This window comes from Setaria viridis, chromosome 2, assembly GCF_005286985.2.
Source record: "Setaria viridis chromosome 2, Setaria_viridis_v4.0, whole genome shotgun sequence".
Taxonomy (NCBI): Eukaryota; Viridiplantae; Streptophyta; class Magnoliopsida; order Poales; family Poaceae; genus Setaria; species Setaria viridis.
The window spans coordinates 12,962,201-12,975,782 of NC_048264.2; the positions used below are offsets into that span (position 1 = coordinate 12,962,201).

General features: G+C 45.8%; 1 protein-coding gene across 1 annotated transcript; it reads left to right on the forward strand.

Annotated features, from left to right (window-relative positions):
* On the forward strand, nucleotides 1–2,360 carry LOC117841938 (large ribosomal subunit protein eL42). The gene is made up of 4 exons (XM_034722263.2): nucleotides 1–160; nucleotides 1,610–1,789; nucleotides 1,914–1,988; nucleotides 2,077–2,360. The coding sequence occupies exons 1-4, from the start codon at nucleotides 158–160 to the stop codon at nucleotides 2,134–2,136; spliced, it is 318 nt and encodes a 105-aa protein (XP_034578154.1). The 5' UTR covers nucleotides 1–157; the 3' UTR covers nucleotides 2,137–2,360.
* Nucleotides 2,361–13,582: the final 11,222 nt, after the last annotated feature.

Sequence of the window (13,582 nt, forward strand, 5' to 3'; positions counted from 1 at the left end):
TTAGACCATGGAACAGGCCCATCAGGCCTCTCTTCTGAGATATATCTCTCCGCCGCAGCAGCCTCGCTAACGGGCGCACCTAGGGTTTTCGGTTCCGACCTCGCGCCGCCGCCAGGACACTCGGACGGACGGAGGAGGAAGCTACAGCTCGGCAGCCATGGTCAGCGACCCGCTCCTCTCCTCCCTCCACCTTGTATTTTCTATCTAAGGATCGAATTAGTTTCTTCCTGTTCTTTCTGCGCCTATCGTACTTGCCCTTGGATGCTTGCGTTGCGGTGGTCGCGTTTCCTCCTGTTCGTGGTTTGATTCCGGTGCCAGCCCCAGATGTTGGGCAGTTTAGTGAGGGCGATTCGTTTCACCCGCTGGTCAACCGGTGGGTTGCGTGTTGTATGTACCTTCTGAGTGTGTTGGAGTTGCTAAGAGATGCGAGGTCTGGTTGTTTGGAAATATGTATTCCGTCTGTTTTATTGTGCAATTTTCGACTAAAAATTATTATGGTGGACGAGGCTAGTCAATTGTCTCCATCCAGTTCGTTTGTTACAGCGATAAAATAATCATGTTAGCTGATGGTTGCACAGGCATAAGTAGAGGCCTTTGGTCTAGATTACTTCAAGTGAAGCTTGAATCAACTGGTGTGCATCGTATTCTGTCTTAGTGAAATTAGTGGCACCATGTGTTTACAAATGACTACCTGTAATGCAATTGTAGTAAACTCCTGATTATTTTGCAAGTTAGAAACTTAGAATTGCCACCAAACTATTATGCGACATGTTGCTAGTCAATCATTTGTATATCTCAATTATGCAACGGGAACAAAACGCCACCATGTTTCAGTTTATATGGATATAGGCAAGGAATGACCCAAGCATAACTATACAACTGAGTATGTAACTATGTATTGTTTATGAGTTCGTGTGTCTGCATTATGTTTTCATAGATTATCTGTGAGATCCATAGTTTAATCTTTGAACTTGTGTGAGCCTGTGAATGAGTCTTCATACCATCTGTTATCCATATTGTTTGAGATCCTCTTACACGTGTACTAAATCTCATCTTTTGGAACTGAAGATCCATTTTTGCCCTATTAACAAATGTCATGTGTATTGATTCAAGCATCGGACTAGCTTGTATGGTACTCCCATCTGACATACTTTTGCAAGATCTCATCCTGCTACAAGCTAATTTAATTATGGGACTGCTGTTTTTACAGATACATTTTGGGATGGTTTTGAGTAGGAACTGGCATCCATGATCTATTCCAATATTAGTTCACCATGTCCATGTTTTTTCTGGAACCTTTCTTAGTTTATTTATAGTCCTTTTGGTATTTTTGTGCTGGAAACTTCAACGCTTATTGTTTTATGTTCATTTGTTAAGCTGCTTTTCCTGTGCAGCTTTTGGTGTCTTTTGTTTCTGTTAGAATATGCGTCAGTCTTTTTGCGAAACTCATGCACCAATAATTCTTCTTTTGTTTTGAATCCTGTGATGCATAACTCCAGATTAGCTATTGATATGAATTGTTACAATCCGAGCTACTGTTAAGTTCGTTCATTCTTTAGGTTATTTAGTATAAGTATCTTGGACTCATTATGTTGAATTTATTCTGTAGGTGAACGTTCCGAAAACCAAGAAGACCTACTGCAAGAACAAGGAATGCAGGAAGCACACCCTGCACAAGGTTACCCAGTACAAGAAAGGAAAGGATAGCCTTTCAGCTCAAGGGAAGCGTCGTTATGACCGCAAACAGTCAGGATATGGTGGTCAGACAAAGCCTGTTTTCCACAAGAAGGTTTCATACAAATCCCAGCCCTTTGCAATTGCTCATTATGATTGAATGCTGCTTCGAAAATCTTAATGTTGCTCTAATGAGGTTTGTTTACTTGATGTAACTAATATGCATTGGTGCATTTCAGGCCAAGACAACAAAGAAGATTGTGCTGAAGCTGCAGTGCCAGAGCTGCAAGCACTACTCTCAGCACCCGATCAAGGTATTTTTGCCTCCGCTTTATTGTCGCTTCTTCGTATTGTTTCTGTATCAGTGTTTCAGTTTTTCTGACACCAAAATTGCAACTTCAGAGGTGCAAGCACTTCGAGATCGGTGGCGACAAGAAGGGCAAGGGAACCTCTCTCTTCTAAGCTGATGATAAACTTGTTCTTAGCCCCAGGTCATCTGCCAGAAGTTACCATTTGGAATGTTCTATGTTATCCTTATATAGGGAGATACATCAGATGGGAACCCACTGGAGTGATACAAGATATATCTTGTGCTTTGTGTCTGAATCAGCTGTTTTGTCAGATAAATTTGGTACAATATAGTTTGTACGAGACCAAATGATGAATATGCTATTATGTTCGAGCTCTGGATCTTTTTTGCCGCAAGTACTCCAGCCAGTTAAGTTACTCCTTCCGTTTTAGATTTCAAATTGTAGGTTGTTTTGGCTTTTCTAAGATCATTGATGTTTGTATGCATTTAGACATGCACTATATTTAGTATGCACCTGGAAGCCAAAATGACCTACTATTTGGTTGGGACGGAGGGAGTATCTTGCTGTGTTCAAGCTGATCAATGGTTATGGATTGTATAGTGGCAAAGGAATTGATTTCCATCCAAAGTGCCCTTTTGAGAACGCTGCTGTGATGGGTATTTGTCCATGTTGCTGGCTTGCTGGTTATGAAGCGGCAATGTTATTTTAGTTTAGTGATTAATAGTTCGGGCAAAGTCGGGTCTAGAAATGCGATAATCATGTATGTGAGTTAATTTTCCATAGTGGGCCTGCCTCTATTTGCCAACAGCTAGATACCGCTATTGACACTATATTGGGCCGGGCCTTGGTGTATAATTAATTGTTGGATAAAGTTCTATTTACCACGGACTATGGGCTGAGCCTGTGTTTCAGCTGGGACTTGAAAACCGTCCTTTTTGGCTCCTCGTACTCACGAAACCGGACATGTGACGTCCCCAACCCGATTCCACACTGGTTTTGCCGAGCTGGCGCCATGTTGCCTTTCCAATGTGTTACGGGCTCACTTGTCGGTGTCGTCGGGTGCACGGGGAATCAGCCGTTTCACCTTTTCAACCGGCTTATAAGCTGAAGCGAACAGGCTAAAAAAGAGGCCGGCACCTGTGGCCGAGCGAGCTCTTAGATGGAGCAGCCGCGACCTCCTCCCTCTCTGCACCGCTTGCCCATGGGCCCCGCCTCGCCGGAGCGCCGGCGAGATCGGCACCAGGTGCCCTGATGTTGCATTGCTGCCTCCTTCCAAATTGGAGCTGTTGTTGCTCGCCATCGCCGTGGAAGCGGCCGATGGACCTCCAGGAGAGGCCACCGTCCGCCACGCCCACGACCCCGCTGCTCCGGTTGAACTCCGCCACGTCGAGGATTTCCTCTGGTGGCGCTCCGCCGAGTCCCTGCCCCGGGAAGGGTGGCGGTCGGAAGCGAGGTAGCTCGTGGTCGACGCCAGACGCGGCCTCGGTGAGGCCAAGAAGGACGCGGTGAGGCTGATGCGCAACGCCGTGCTGTCTTAAGGATGATTCTGAAACGCGTGTAACTGCAAATTGCCTCTGCTGGCTTCCTATTTGTGCTGTGCCGTGCGCTCCCAGCTTACCCAAACTTTCCTAGCTTGTTGCTGCTGGCGAATTTCAGATTGGATTCACGCGATTCATTGATCAGCCACGGTGAAAATGGAGTGATTAGCATTTGTCAGTAAGCTTTTTGAGATGAGATGTTTCTCCTCTCAGTTAGCTAAGTTGTGCCTGTTAAATTTATAGGATCTCTAGGTGTACTTATAGCGGGTTAACAACTTATTTTTTAGATAAAAACAAAACCTTAGATCTAAACAGAAACAATCGAGAGTAATCGAGAGAGAAAGAGTAGAGACAGTAGGGGCACCACCATCAGGCTTGAAGGACGAGCTCACTATGGCGGTGATGGTGGTGTTGACGGCGAGGGCGGAGACGGCGGCGGTGAGGTGGCAGCGGTGCTTCCCACCGCTTCAGTGCTAGGGTTAGACCGGGTTCTAGGGTTTGTCGCTGGGTCTGGTGGGCGCAGCGAACCTTGGTGTGCGTGATCTCAGCCCCACCTCCTCTTTTTATAGCGCTGCGCGATGGGGCCTGCCAACCATGTACGGTTGGGTGCCCCCGATTAGGGCGTGATCAAGGCTCCGACTCGGTCGTTGGACCGAGTCGAATGAAATCAAACTAACATTCTCCCCCTTGATCTCATCTCATACTTAAATTTAGTTTCAAACTTAGAATACTTAACTTAGCACCCGTTTCATTACAGACCAGTCTATAGAGCATGCCTTGTCATAATAGTCGGTTATGTACTATCAGATTTAACAGCTACAATACACCTTTCTATTTTGAAACATATTCTTATTCTGGGCCCTTAGTATCCAAGGATCATAGGCTTTCCTGTAAACCCATGCTGGCTAAGTGTTCTCTGAACACATTGGGCGGTAAGCCTTTCGTGAGCGAATCTGCGAGCATTTTCTTTGTTCTTATATGCTCTAGAATAATGGTATGATTCTGGATTTTCTCTTTCACAACTAAAACTTGATGTCAATGTGTTTGGTAGCACCACTTGACTTATTGTTGTGAGCATAAAACACTACTGGCTCATTGTCGCAGTACATCTTGAGTGGCCTTTGAATATTGTCTTCCACTTTCAACCCGAGTACAAATTTTTGTAGCCATTTTGCCTGCCCCGTGACCTCATAACATGCTACAAACTCAGCATACATCGTGAACGATGCTATGATGGTTTGCTTGGAGCTTTTCCACGATATGGCTCCACTTGCAAGAGTGAATACATAATCTGACGTGGACTTTCTATCATCTACATCTCCCGCAAAATCTGAATCTGAGTACCCTTCTATTTCAAGGGAATCAGTTCTTCTGTATGTTAACATGAGACCTTTCGTGTCTTGCGTATAGCACAATGCCTTCTTTACCATTCTCCAGTGATATATTTCTGGATTATCCTGATATCTACCAAGTATCCCGATTACAAAAGCTAAGTCAGGGCGTGTACATACTTAAGCATACATTAAGCTTCTGACAGTTGAAGCATATAGAACCGCTTTCATTTGATCGATCTCATATTGGTTCCTGGGACTCTGAAATTTCCCAAATCTATCACCCTTGACTATGGAAGAAGGCGTAGGTTTACTCACATGCATACTATACTTTTTTAAATCTTTTCTAAGTATGCCTTTTGTGATAATCCTAAAACCCCTTTTCTTCTACCTCAGTGAATTTCAATTCCTTAAACAAATGAAGCTTCACCGAGATCTTTCATATCAAAGTTCAAGGACAAGAACTTCTTCGTCTCCAATAGCAAACTAACATCACTACTGGTGAGTAAGATATCATCTACATACAGGATAAGGAAAATGAATTTTCCACTCTTGAACTTTGCATAAACGTAATTGTCCTCCTTATTCTCACTATACCCAATTTTTCTTATTGTTTCATCGAACTTCAAATACCACTGTCTGGAGGCTTGTTTTAATCCATAAATGGATTTTCTTTAGGGGGCATCCCATACGTTCTTTTCCTTCCACGATAAAACCTTTGGATGGTGCTATGTAAACATTTTCATCTAAGTCCCTGTTGAGGAATGCCGTCTTTACATTCTGATGTAATTCTAAGTCATAGTGCGCCACTAAAACTATTATGATTCTAAAGGAATCCTTACATGAGACTGGAGAAAATGTCTCATTATAATGTATTTCTTCTCTTTGCGTGAAGCCTTTTGCCACAAGTCGTGCTTTATATCTTTCAACATTCCCTCTGGAGTCACATTTTATTTTGTAGATCCATTTACAACCTACTGTCTTGGCTCCTTTAGGAATTTCTTCTAAACTCCAGACTTTATTGCTACTCATAGATCTCATTTCATCTTCCATAGGTAGCCATTTCGATTTTCGATGAGCGCTTCTCATGGCTTCTTCAAATGAGGTGGGATCTCCCTCCATTTGAATTTATTCACTGACATAGACTTCGTAGTCATCAGGAATAGATGGTTTTCTAACTCTTTGAGACCTTCTGGGGGCCTCAACATTTGGCGCACCTTCTATATGGGGCTGTTGCAGCTCTTCCTCATGTGTGACAACAAGTTCTATAGGATCTTGAAGGACAGGTTCCTCATCTTCATTTGTTGTTGCCACGGAAGAACTAACAACAAGTGTTGTTACCACAGTGTCCTGCACTCTCGATGCAGCAGCAACAGGTATCGAGAAAAATGGTTCCTAAATCATCGAAGTGGGTACGTATATCTGTTTCTCCTCAAGGCTAATTTCTCAGGTACCCTGCTCCCCCCGATCATCTTATCCTCCAAAAAGGCAGCGTGTCTCATTTCTACAAACCTAGTATGTGTGTCAGGATAGTAGAAACGATAACCTTTTGACTTATCCGGATAGCCAATGAAATAGCAACTAACTGTCTTAGAATCTAGTTTCCCAATATTTGGGTTAAATACTTTAGCCTCAGCCGGATAGCCTCACACACGCAAATAATTTAGTGAGGGCTCTCGTCCAGTCCATAATTCATATGGTGTTTTAGACACCGACTTACTGAGACTCAATTAAGAATGTGAATGGTGGTTTTTAATGCCTCCATCCACAAATTAATCGGTAGAGCGGAGTAACTTATCATACTTCTCATCATATCCATTAAGGTATGGTTGCGTCTTTCAGCTACTCCATTTTGCTAAGACTCGCCCGGTATGGAGTACTAGGCAACTATGCCATTTTCATGTAGAAAACTTGCAAAAGGGTCAGGAACTTGGCCATATGGGGTATGTCGACCGTAGTACTCCCCCCACGGTCGGATTTTACTATCTTAATTTTTAAATTATGATGATTTTCTACTTCAGCCTTAAATATGTTAAATTTATCCAACGCTTCTGATCATTCCTTAATTGGATAAATATAGCCATAACGTAAATAATCATCTGTGAATATTATAAATGAATCATAACCATCCACAGATGTCACAGGAAATGGACCACATATGTCTGTGTGAATTATTTCTAAAATTTTTATGCTTCGTTTGGTGTCTTTCTTGATTTTCTTAACATGCTTTCCCTTAATGCAATCAATGCATTGCTCTGAATCTGAAAATTCTAAGGGTGGAAGAATTGATTCCTTAATTAACTGTTCAATCACTACTAGAAAAAGGACCTCTAATACAGATCCCAGACCCCCCTCTAGTACCGGTTGAAATAACCGGTACTAGAGGGGTACTAGAGGGTGTTAAAAAATAAAAAAAATCAAAAATCCCCCCACCGACCTCCCGCTCCCCCACTGGCGGTGGCCCCCACCCCCCACCGCCTCCTTTCCTCCTCTCGGCCCCCTCCGCCTCCACTCGCTCCCGCCACCATCCCGCCGCTGCCTCCTCCTCCTCCGCCCCAAACCACGTCAGCCCCCTCCTCCTCCGCCCCAACCCACGCCGGCCCCCTCCACACCCACCTCCTCCTCCTACTCCCGGCCCCCTCCGCCTCCACTCGCCCCCGCCACCGCATCCTGCAGAGAGAGGGGGGGCTCGTCGCGCGCCACCAAGCCGCCACCGCCGCTGCGCCTCACCCCGCCGGTGCTCCTCGCCCCAGGCACGAGGTGAGGGGCGACCGGAGGGGGGAGGTGTGGGGAGGCCAAGGGAGGCACGCGAGAGGAAGAGGGAGGGAGGGAACCAGTGGAAGAGAGGGAGGGAGAGGGGCGCGGCGCCAGTGGAGATCTAGAGGAGCGGGAGGGAGAAGAAGGAGGGAGGGGGGTGCGGCTCTGGAGAAGATAAGGAGTGCAAGAGGGAGGGAGACGGGATGGGCATGCGCAAAATAAAGAAGCGCGCATGGACTGAAGTGGTAAAAAATCTAAGTGCTGGGTGATGGAACCCTCTAGTACCGGTTGGAACCCCCATCCGGTACTAAGAGGGGTCCGTGGGATCTCAATTTTAAAACCGGTACTAATTCTAACATTAGTACTAGATCCAAAAACAACCGGTACTAAGGCTAGGAATGAGAGGTCATTTTTCTAGTAGTGAATTCTCCCCCTCGAAATATGGCCTAAACGACAGTGCCATAATTTTGAAGATATGTCATCAATTCTTTTCCGCTTATTTCTTACTTTCATAGACGAGGAGGCATTCACATTCTTAGCGCTTACAACATTCACATTCTCACAAAGTGATAGCAAATAAAGCTCATCTTGTCTGAAGGTAAGACCAACACACTTGTTATGAAACTTAACCTTACATTGTCCATCACCAAAATGACAAGCAAAACCATCACTGTCTAAACGCGATACACTTATTAAATTTCTATGCAAAGAGGGTACATAGAGAATATCTCTTAGATGAAGTACAAAACCATCAACCAATTCTAATGGGAGTTCTCTGATGGCCATTTGCTACTTTAATGCTTCTTTCTCCTCTTTGCAGGGTTCTCCTCGTATGGAATCCCTGTAATGAATTTGCAACATGAACAGTTGCACCTGAATCAATCCACCAAGTAGATTTTGTATAACTTAAATATAAGGACTAATCTACAAATGTAATAAGGTCCTCAACTTTATTACACAGATGCTTTAGGAAATCCACACAATCCTTCTGGTAGTGTCCCTTCTTCTTGCACCACTTGCAAGTATTCTTGTCCACCACCTCTTCATGGTTTGATCTCTGATGGTGATCATTTAATGGAGCCTTTTCATGTGCCTTAGAAGAAGAGGTATTTTCCCACTGAGGTTTTCCTTGTGGCTTAGAATTATTGTTATGATAATTCCTCTTCTTATTTTGCCTCGTGTATTGATAGAATCACCACGTGAGTCCTTAATTCTTTCCTCTTCTTACACACACATGGCAATCAGCTTTTCAATGCCCCCACTTATCTGGCTGTGAGTTGTAATTAACAACAAAAGCCTCAAACTCCTTGGGTAGGGAGGCAAAGGTCAAATGGACTACAAACTCATCTTTGAACTCCATATCCATAGGCTTGAGCTTGGATGCCATGTTACTCATCCTCAATACGTGCTCCCTTATTATACCACCAGTATACTTTTCAGTAACAAGCTTCTTAATAAGATGTAACGTCCCTAAATTCACCAAATTAAATCACTCGCTAAAAATTATTTTCAAAATCTTTTCAGTGCTTGAGATTCCAGATCCCGTCTTCTCGGCGAATTCGTCATCCCAGCACACCGAAGACAACCACCGTCCATTTCTATTCTTTTCCTCTCCGCGCGTTGTGCCACGTTGCCAGCCGACCGCTTCCGCCGTTCCCATTGTCTTTCTTTCCATCGCTGTGCGACTTTGACCGTACCCTGTGCACTATCAAATCAATCCTCAAATCTATTTTACCATTTTACCCCTCCCCCTCCTATCTCTCTCTTCCTTTCTTATTTCCCTTCCTCCTTTTCCTTTTCCTCTCTTCATTCTTCTCCACGTGCACGCCAGAACCCTACCTCCCTACCGCGCCCCTCAGTCCCACCTCGCGCCCCTGACCGCGCCCCGCTCGCCGCTACCGCGCTGCACAACCCACGCCCGTGCCAAACCCTGCGCCCCGCACTCACGCTCGCCCGCGTGCCGCGCGTGCCAGCCTGGCTTCGCCACCCGCTGCCATGCCGCCGCCTGCGCCGGCCTCACGCCACGAATCCCGCCCGCTGCCTAGTCACCATGCCGCCCGCCACCTAGTCGCCGCACCGCACGCCACAGCGCCGCACTTCTCCACGCGTACCTTTCCGTGCCGCTCCCGCACCGGCCCCGCTCCACCGCGTCGCCCGCCGGCCAAGTGCCCGGCCCCTACCGTCGTCGGCCCTGAGCTCGCCTATAAAAGGCCCTCCGCTCCACCCTGAGGCCACCACCAAGCTCCACGCCATCTCCCTGTCCCTCCAATTTCCTACCAGCGCTGCCACCCAAAGCCACTCGTTGCCCCAATCGCCGCCTCTCGCCGGCCACCGTCGAGGCCACCCCTCCGCGCCTCCTTCGCCCAATGTGAGGGGAGGAATTGGTCCCCCTCACCCTCCTCTTCCGTTTCCCCCACTCCCCGGCCATGGGCGCGCGCCGCCGTGCGGGCAGTCGCCGCCGGTCGGCCGCCCAAGCCTTGTTCCCCCTCCCCTCCTCTATTTTGAGAAGGAGAAGGCAAATTTGCCTTTTACCCCCTCTTTTTTTCCCTGCCACGCAAAGAGCCCCCCCTCGCCCTTTTCACCAAACCCACCTCCTTCCTGAATTGCACCAGGAGACACCCTCATCACATTTTTACACCTGAGCCCCTCCATCTCTCACTTTTTCTTACAAAGAGGTCCATTGAACCTTTATTTTAGCGCCAAAATCACAGATTCGCTGTCATTTTATGCACCTAATCACATCCCGCGATCCCCAAATTTGACCACAACATTTCTAAATATATTTCAAACCAATTGCCTACAATCTTCCTAATAAACACCCTTTCTAGCTCTATGTCCTTCCCTCTCTCTCCTCGAGCTCAATGTACGGTTCTAAAAACCTCTTTCTTTTTTATTTATTTGTGTGATTTGCTTATGTGTGTTGTAGTTAACGAAGTGCCCAAGGAAGAGGAGCCCGAAGAGGAGTTAGGAGGCTAGTACCGTGAGCCGGAGCCCGAGGACCCATACCGTGAGCAGGAACTCCCGGAAGGCTTTGAGGACGGCGAGTCCAATCTCACCCTTTGATGCATATTTATCCTAGTTTTACATACACAACCTATTGGCTATTTTTATAAATTGTATATTATTTTACTGCTTAAAACCCGGTTGGATAGCCACCCCTTGATTTCTATGATTATTCCTTGATGACCTAGAATTATCTCTAAATATGATATGCTCTGTTTAGAGGATAATTGCTGCTGGAATGCTTAGGACTTGGTTACTTTCTTTGATACAACTCAATCATGAATACAATGTTTTGACAAAGATAAATGCGTAAGTGTTTTGGAGAAAATAAATGGGGTTTTGATGAAAGATAAAAGAGAATGTTTAGTTGAGACGGATGGGTATTTCTTGTGTGAAATGCCAAGTTGGGCTCGTACCTTAGTGGTTGAGCGGGCTGGGAGATATCCATCTTGTCTTGGTTAAGGACCGAGTTGATGTGTCATCTTGTCTAACCCAATCCATCGTACAACCACTCGACCTTTGTATGCGGCAAAGGCTTAGCATAAATTCCACTAGCTAGTCTGTTAGCCATTAGGAGAGTTGGTGAGCAACAGAAGACCATGGAGAAGGATGAAGCATGCGTGGCTTAGGTCCCGGTTAAGACCTCGTTGGTAGGTCGTTAACCCCTTGGTTGCTTCCGTGTTGGCTAGTTAGGTTTTAGCTAAGGTGGGTAATAGCTTTGATAGGATTCGCACTGACATTAAAGTGATCATGCTGCAGTACCCTACTTGTGGGTAAAGTGTACACCTCTGCAGCGTTAAAACCTATACGAATATATGTGTCCACGGTATTGGATGAGTTACGGTTTGGGCACATAAGTAGCTTTTGGGAGATGGATGATTTTCATGATGTGTGTTGGATTTTGGAGGTGTCCGGCAGTTGCGCCGTGAGCTACCGCGGACGCGGAGTCCGGTAGCATTAAAATTTGTATCCTTTGTGTAGGATCAGCCCCACTCAATTATTCGGTTGCTAAATAAATGCTTTGTGAAAAACCTTTTTTTTAAGTGAACCCCTTGCATGTGTAAAAATCTAGCTTTACTGCAAATGAACCCTTGCTTGATCCTTGTTATACCTTATGCATATTCTAGTTATCCCCCCTTCGTGGGAGAGGTTGGACTTGTTGAGTAATTTTTTACTCACCCTTACTTTGTTAGATCAGAGGAAGACCCGAACTTTGTTGCCGGTGAAGACTTCGAGTAGAAGGTTGCCTCCGCACCCGACGTGCCTATGGCATTGGGCTTTCACAGGATGCTTCTGCTACCGTGTAGTGCCGGATGTTGTCTAGTGTTCATTTGGACAGTAGCCTAAGTTGTTAGTGTGTTTGTGTTGTTTCTCGTTTGGGCGTATCTTTCTCTCTCGCTCCCTCGGGAGTTGTACGTTTCTTAACTATCTGCTGAATAAATGTGTTACCAGCCTCCTAGGCCTGGTATTTGTATCACATTTAGTCTCTGCTTACGTGGGGACGCTTCATAAGAGTGCTTGCATAAGCCTTTGAAGAGCCAGTAAACTGATTCTCCATCTTCCTTAGATACTCCCTGGCGGTGTTACACTCTAGGATTGCTCCCCTTATTACCTCCACAATGAAGCTCTTAATCACCATCATGCACTTTTGGTTTGACTGATCCCACTGTGCACGATCAAGATCATACTTCATTCTAATTGGCGCATGATTACACACTCGAGCGTTGAAATTTTCTTCGCTCTCATCCTCACCCCTCACTGGGTTCTCAGAAGCTATGGGACAGGGATCAATCAGTGCTAGATCAATATCTGACAGCGCAAGCGCTATCTCAATCTTCTCTCACCACAAGCTATAATTCCCTCCATTGAGGGGCTCTATGAACGAGATATAACTTAAAGACTTGCCTAAAAATAAAAAATCAAAAAAAATTCGAGTTAATTCAACGTTGGTCAAATTAAAATATAAAACTTCTCAATATTAATTCTATATCACCGTTGAGCAGAAATAGAATCAATAATGATAAAATAAAAATTATCAGCACAATAGTGCATTGGTCAGTAGATAAAATTATTATACTCAGAAAAAATACTTATTTTCTAATTAAATTTTCCCGTTTGTTCCAATTTAATTAGAAAAATAGACTAAAAACTTCAACTTAATGCATAAATTGGCAAAATAATGCCAAAAAATTCAACTTAACATAGCAGAAGCTTGTTGAGCCTTAAACTTAATTTGTGGATTTTACCCACAGGAAAATTCCTTAAAAATTATTTTATTTGAGCCATTAATCAATTTCCAGAAATTGCAAAAATCACTAGAAAATGAAAAATGAAAACGGGCTCAATTTGCATTATTCTTCTAGCCCGAACGAGGAAGCGGCATGGCCCAACTCGCACAGTGGTGCTCGTCTCAGCCCACATCACCAAACACGCGAAAACGGCCCAACTAGCGGCCCGACCTTTGGCCAAGCCTTCTCGCGCTCCCCTAGGCTCTATTTGCATTGTAATGCCGGCCCGCGCGAGAATGCAGCCCGACCTACCTCGCGCGCTCGCCCGCGCTGCTTGGTAGTCCACAACCTGGGCCTGGGCCAGCAAAGCTTGCGCCCCCCTGGAGCCCAAGGCGCGCGCGCGGCTCCCCGGTAGGCCCGCTGCCTGTGGCTTCCCCTCGGCGAACCTATGGCAGGGGACGGCGTAACCGCTGGTCCTCTCGCCGGGGGATGCGCTCGAGTGGTGGCGCCACCGTCGAGCAAACTAGCGACGGTGCCCCGGGCACCCCGCGCCGGCTCCGTCTTCTTTCTGGACGGATCCGATAAGCTCCCCAACCCCCTTCTTTTCCTCTGGTTCTTCCCCTTTCTTCTTAGGGTTAGAGTTTTTCCTACCGACAGCCGTTGATCGAAGGTCTGGCGGCCGTTGTGAACTTCTTAGGGTTGGGGTTTTGCTACTGATTTGAATCATCTCCTTCTAATTG